The following is a 5,927-nucleotide window of genomic DNA, read 5'->3' on the forward strand; positions in this document are numbered from 1 at the left end:
TTCTTATTGATCCACCATCACCTCCTACCAATCCTATTCGCTGAAGAAATCTTCTGTCCTTTTTATTCTCCCTTCAAAGCAGAGGAACAGAACAAAGATCTGACAAAAATATTTTCCCATGTCAATTTTGGGCATGGGGAGAAGAGAAATGAGTAGGAAAGGATACTGCTCTCTGGATGCCTGACTTAATTACAGAAAGAGCAACTGAAGCCAAGGAGTTGCCATGAAATTTCTAAATCTCATCATACAAAGTAAGTGTGTATGATGCTCTATGGTGTGGGAATCTGATTTTGTGAAAGGGAAATGCCCCCTTATAGCCCCAGCATACATACTCAAGGTGGGTTGCAGCACCTCACTACTCTGAGGGGCTGGGAAGTGGCCAAGAGAAACATCATGGATTCTCCTGGGGGAGAGTGGAGACCCACAATTTATACTGATCTGTTGACTCGAGTCAGATCTGTTGATCTGCATGTAACACTGGCTTTCAGCCTTTAATGTGTTTAAGTTCCTCAGTGTGGCACCCAGTCACTTTCTGACAGATTTAACTTGGAAGAAAGGACCAGGCTTCAAGAAGCAGGGGCCTTTTGTTTTTAAATGAGTAGCATATAATAGAACTGGAAGCAATCTTGAAGATTTAGTTAGTCCACCCCCACCGCATTTTATAGGTAGAAACAAAGGCCCAGAGAAGTGAAGGAACATGCCTAAAGATCACACAGCCAGCTAATGGCAGTAACCAAATTCTCTTAGCAACAATTCAACACTCTTTCCATTACACCCAACTGCAGAATAATACATTATAGCACTGATGGGAAATGAGAGGCTCATGCATGGATCCCAAAGCAGCCACACAAACATGGCTTTATCTCAAGCCACAACATTCCCTGACCCCCTAGAAGTTCTAAGTCCATCCTTTCCTAGCCTGGAATAGTGAAATTAACCTGTCAACATCCTTGAGGAGAAGCATGAATTGTTCAATTTTTTAATGCCTCCCCAGCCCTGATCTCACCTCTCCCTTCTCTCCTGTTAAGCACCACACCTTGCAGGGAATGGGGAGTGGGTGCTGAGGGGTATGGGCTACTATGTTGGAGTCCAGTATGATGAGTTAATATTAACTAAGCAAATGTAAAATAAAACCATGAATAAATGAATCATCTGTATTTTTTTTACAATTTGAATTAATATCCTCCCAAATTCATAAAAATGAGTGAGTTTTCAAAATTTAAATATAAGAAAAAGTATTCCATATTTATTCATTTCCACAACGATATGTAACTTTTTTCATATATTCAGACCACATTTTATATTCTTAAATATTATTTTATATGCTTATTCATATAGGTCCTATATCTTTGTTATATTTATTCTTAAGTATTTTTCCTAATTTTTAAAAAATTCAAACCTAAAAAAAAGATAAAAGGAACACCTAATTTACCTTTCATCCTAGGTTGATTGATTTTTTTTAAGATTTTATTTATTTATTTGAGAGAGAGAGAATGAGAGACAGAGAACATGAGAGGGAAGAGGGTCAGAGAGAGAAGCAGACTCCGCTGAGCAGGGAGCCCGATGTGGGACTCGATCCCAGGACTCCGGGATCATGACCTGAGCTGAAGGCAGTCACTTAACCAACTGAGCCACCCAGGCACCCAGGTTGATTGATTATTAAGATTTTTTTTTTAAAAAAACCCCAATGTATTTATTTAATATATTCATCACAAGGGCTCAACCAGAGACTTAATTTAAAAAACAGAAACAAAACAAAAATGACACCACAGCTTAAGATACAGAGTCCTAGACAGAAATGAAGAGAAAGACTATCTAAGGAGAAAATAAAAAGACAACACAAAGAGAGAGGCTGGACAGTCAGGGATCTTGGCTGGAGACCTGCTTTGAGTAGGTTTCTTCCAGATACTTCTTAAAGGCTGTGGGGTTTTTCCAGAGCTCGGCAGCATGCGTGTTCAAAGGACTATCAATGTTTGGTTCTCCTAGCAGGCTCTGGATGGACAGCAGGATGGTCCTGACATCATACAGGGCAGACCACTTGTCCTTCAGGATGTCCAGGCAGATGTTTCCCTGGGTGTCCACGTTGGGGTGGTAGCAGGGTATGAGGAACTTCACCGTGGGCGCATTGTAACGGTAGCCACTGGGGAACTCGAGAGAGAGCTTATACCTCAGGTCTTCATAAACTGTGCCTGCTGCCCCATGGATGGTCTCCACCCATTTGAAAAGGTTGTCGGATTCAGGGAAGGCAGAGATGCCTTTGTCACCAGACATCATGAGGGTCATCAGCTCCTGCTGTAGCCTCTTGCCCACCGGGTCCCGGGCGGCGCCCCCGCGGGGCTTGGCTCCTTTGCGGGCGGCGGCGACGCTGACAGCAGCTGGGTCGCGGTTCTGGGAGGCCATCCCGGGCCTGATTATTAACATTTTGCCATATTTTCATTCTCTTCCTCTCACAAACCATTTGTAAATAAGTTGTACAATCGTATCACATCACCCCTAAAGTTCTGCACTTACTCCCTAAGAACCAGGACATTCTCTCACATAACCACAATACCATCAGCACACTCAAGAAATTTAACATATAAGTTGTTAAATGGAATTTAATTCAGAGCAGAATGCACTGAAAGAAAACTGAATGTTCATAGCTTATTTCCAGTTACTGGAGAAATTGAACCTCATGTTTCTTTAGCCTGGTTGACTTGAATCTCGAAGTCTTGATTTTGCATTAATGCAAGTCTGGAGTTCTGCCTTGGCCTCCATCACTTCACCTCACCACCCTGTAGATGTTGAATTTTTCACGCCGTAAGCACAGGGACTCTAAAGAAACAGACTCAGGTAAGTCTGCATCTTTTCTCATCTAGAGGCTAGTTTCCAGGTTCTCAGGTGAAGTCATGAAATATTAATATTAGACTGGCTTTGGAGAGGTCTGGGAACTGGAGGGAAACAAGACAATTATTGTTGATTTAAACATATATATAGTTTATTTCCATTTCATGGAAGCTTCTTGTTTTAAACTCAAAAACAGAGCAGAGCATCATGCAGACATATTTTCCACAATAATGTTGTGTTATCTGCTCTGCTTTCTGAGGTGGCACTTCTAATTGAGGGTGCTAGTAACGCTCCCAGTTTCCTGTAAATGCCACCACGGACTCACTTAGCTGGTTGTGTGAAACTACAACTGAGTGGTAAGGTAATATTTAGTGATACCAAGAGAGAGAGAGAGAGAGAGAACAAGTACATGAAAAAGCACACCCAAATAGCTAAATTTGAAAAGGGCCACAAGATGAAACAGGGGTCAGTCATTCATTAAGAGAGAATAGCAACTTCAAAAAAAATTAACAAAGCTGCCAAAGACATAAGGAAGTAATTTGCAACCCCTAGCAAGTATCCTCAGAACACTCTTATCTTTGAGCCTCCTAAAAAGATAGTGAATTTAGAATAATATCTTGCCTTTAAGGAGTGAGATACTCAACCAAAGGACTGAGGAACGTTTGAGAGTGGAGTGCATGGTCAGCAGACACCTTTGCCACTTGCTGCATCAAAGTCCTCAATTTCAGTTATTTAAATGCATCTAGGGGGAGAATACACTTTCTGATAAGAAAAGAAACTTACTTTTTTTTCAAAACTCATAAAAATTGTCAAGAATTTGTAATTGCCAGACCTGAAAGAGCTATATTACCAAAGGAAGTGAAGACTCTGAGGTTCCATATTTGTAAGATGACTAAAAATAACAAGAGAAAAATGAATGAACTTCACATACACATTGACAAATATGAAACTTCCACTTTGGCTCCTTTCCTAATAATTGTTTTTATTTGTCCCATATTTTCCTCAAAAGAAAATAAATGCAAGTGGGTTGTAAAAATAGATAGTTGGCGTTGTTAAGGTAGAAACTATTGTAGAGTGTATTTTGTAACAGCCAGAATGAAAACATCAAAGGATGCATGCAAGCTAAAAGCTTTGCATCTATACCCATTTTGCAGATTCAATTTTTAAGTAGATAAGCAAAATTTTAAGAACTTTTAAACCTAATGGATCTGTAGAGGTGGAAATCTAGATAGTTCTATCTGCCTCAGTAATAAAATGGACTTTAACTGCAGAGGTTAGTATGAGTTTCTGAGATTTTCTTTGTGCATGTGAAGGGTCAATGTTCTTTTTCTTTTATTTGATAGTGAAAAATGACATAATGATACATCCAATTATGTAATCTGTTGCCTTTTTTTCTTTCTTATATTTGTCTGAGATCACACATTTGACTTTCCATATCCCCATATGGCCCAGGGAGTAGAAATATTGAGAGATCTTACATGGGGAATCCCCTTCCCTCTGCCGCCTCACACCTAAAGGCAAAGCAATCAGATGCCTGCAGCTTGACAAACTTGGCTCTAAAAAGAAACATTTTTTTTTAATCCTGTGCATTTCTTATAAATGTGGGAGTATAATTTCTTTTTGGTGAAAGACTATACAAAAGTGGTTTAGTAGGAAGCACATTGGAATTATGCTTCTTATACTATTCATGCTTACAGCTTAATTCCTAATTCATAGTTGTCAGAACTGAGGCAATTGTGTTTTGCAACAGTGACAGTAACAAAAGCCTTCCTCACTTTAAGTCAATTTTCCATTGAATTCTGGGAAGAGGGATTTGGCTTTGACAAGTCCTTCATTCACTCATCTGCTTTTTGTCGTCTCTCCATAGCCAGGGCACAACATTCAGTTATCAGAACAAACTTATATTCCCACTTCAAACATAGACTTTTTATTATGTTCATTGGCAGGTGAAATTACTTCCTCCTGGAGGTAATTTTCAAGAAAATTTTCAAGTAATTTTCAAGAAAAGTTACTTCATAACTTTTTATTATGTTCATTTGGCAGGTGAAATTACTTCCTCCTGGAAGTAATTTTCAAGAAAATTTTCTAACTCATGCGGCCCTTATTAGGCTTACTTGGTACTTAGGTCATGTAATTTTACATTGTTTTGTTGCTATGTCCTGTCTCTACAACTACTGTTTAAATTTCCCAGAGAGGGGGACTAAAGTTTCATCAGCACCCAGCATGACCAGCTATATGTAGTGAACATGTATTCCATGCACTCCCTATTTTAGTGATAATCATGGCCAGTCTCCACCACCTTTACCTAGTATATTACTTGGAATATTTAGGCATGCAAAGTAGGAAATCACTCATTAGGAATAAACAAAAACCAACAAAACAAAACAAACAAAACACAAAGCTTTCCAGTCATTTTAAAGTCCTCATGTTTCTTTCAAAATTATCTGAACCAGTTGAAAATGAACACATTTTCTAAGAAACACAAACTCCCCATTTCCCTCTTTACAAATATCAAAGAACACAGAAGACGTTTTGCAGCTACAGCTAAGGCAACTCTGAATATAGGACCCCTGAGACTGTTCCACATCAAGCGGACATATGTATGTCAACCCAGATCCAGACCCTGACTGTCTTCTCCCCAGCCAACCTGAAAGCCAGTGGGTGTGGTCAGCTAGACACAGGGCACATGAAGCAGATGTCATCCTTTATTGGCCCCTCCTCATTCTTGGAATGCCTAGAAGTGGTTTTTCTCTGAATGCTTGCACCGGCATTAAAAAAAAAAAGATGAAGAAAGTTTCATTCTAGAAAGGACGGGAGGAGGTTGGCCCCATAGAAGCAGGTAGTTGGTTGTGGAGTTCAGAGTTTTTGTCATGGAATCCACTCATCTCTTATGTGTTGAGGGCAAAGCTAAGATTTTACACAACAATTCAGCAAGGCATCTTGCTTAATGAGGGTGTGAGCTGTTTTCTCTCTTGGCGTATGTCCTAGTCATGGCTGTGCCTCACCAACACACATTTCACCATGAACTTCTTTCCTGTCATTGGCTGCATGCATAGGGGTTTATAATGTTCTGATGTTCAGGTTCTATTGCAGACAAACTG

At 39.7% G+C, this 5,927-nt stretch overlaps 1 protein-coding gene across 4 annotated transcripts; it reads right to left on the minus strand.

Annotated features, from left to right (window-relative positions):
- Positions 1-1,716: 1,716 nt before the first annotated feature.
- Positions 1,717-2,400, minus strand: LOC114199263 (ubiquitin-conjugating enzyme E2 C-like). Of its 4 annotated transcripts, none has more exons than XM_028091120.1 (2): positions 2,265-2,400; positions 1,717-2,183 (listed from the first exon to the last, which is right to left on the minus strand). In XM_028091120.1, the coding sequence occupies exons 1-2, from the start codon at positions 2,398-2,400 to the stop codon at positions 1,861-1,863; spliced, it is 459 nt and encodes a 152-aa protein (XP_027946921.1). In that variant the 3' UTR covers positions 1,717-1,860. The 4 variants fall into 4 exon arrangements, with proteins under 4 accessions (XP_027946921.1, XP_027946922.1, XP_027946920.1 ...); XM_028091121.1 differs by having other exon boundaries at positions 1,717-2,070; positions 2,248-2,400; XM_028091119.1 differs by having other exon boundaries at positions 1,717-2,043; positions 2,116-2,400.
- Positions 2,401-5,927: the final 3,527 nt, after the last annotated feature.

This window comes from Eumetopias jubatus, unplaced genomic scaffold, assembly GCF_037043125.1.
Source record: "Eumetopias jubatus isolate StellerSeaLion01/CBP00866 unplaced genomic scaffold, mEumJub1_p1.0 scaffold_6, whole genome shotgun sequence".
NCBI lineage: Eukaryota > Metazoa > Chordata > Mammalia > Carnivora > Otariidae > Eumetopias > Eumetopias jubatus.

Bases quoted from the DNA above. Each gene is read 5' to 3' on its own strand.
- LOC114199263 (XM_028091118.1), bottom strand. From the start codon at position 2,400: ATGGCCTCCCAGAACCGCGACCCAGCTGCTGTCAGCGTCGCCGCCGCC.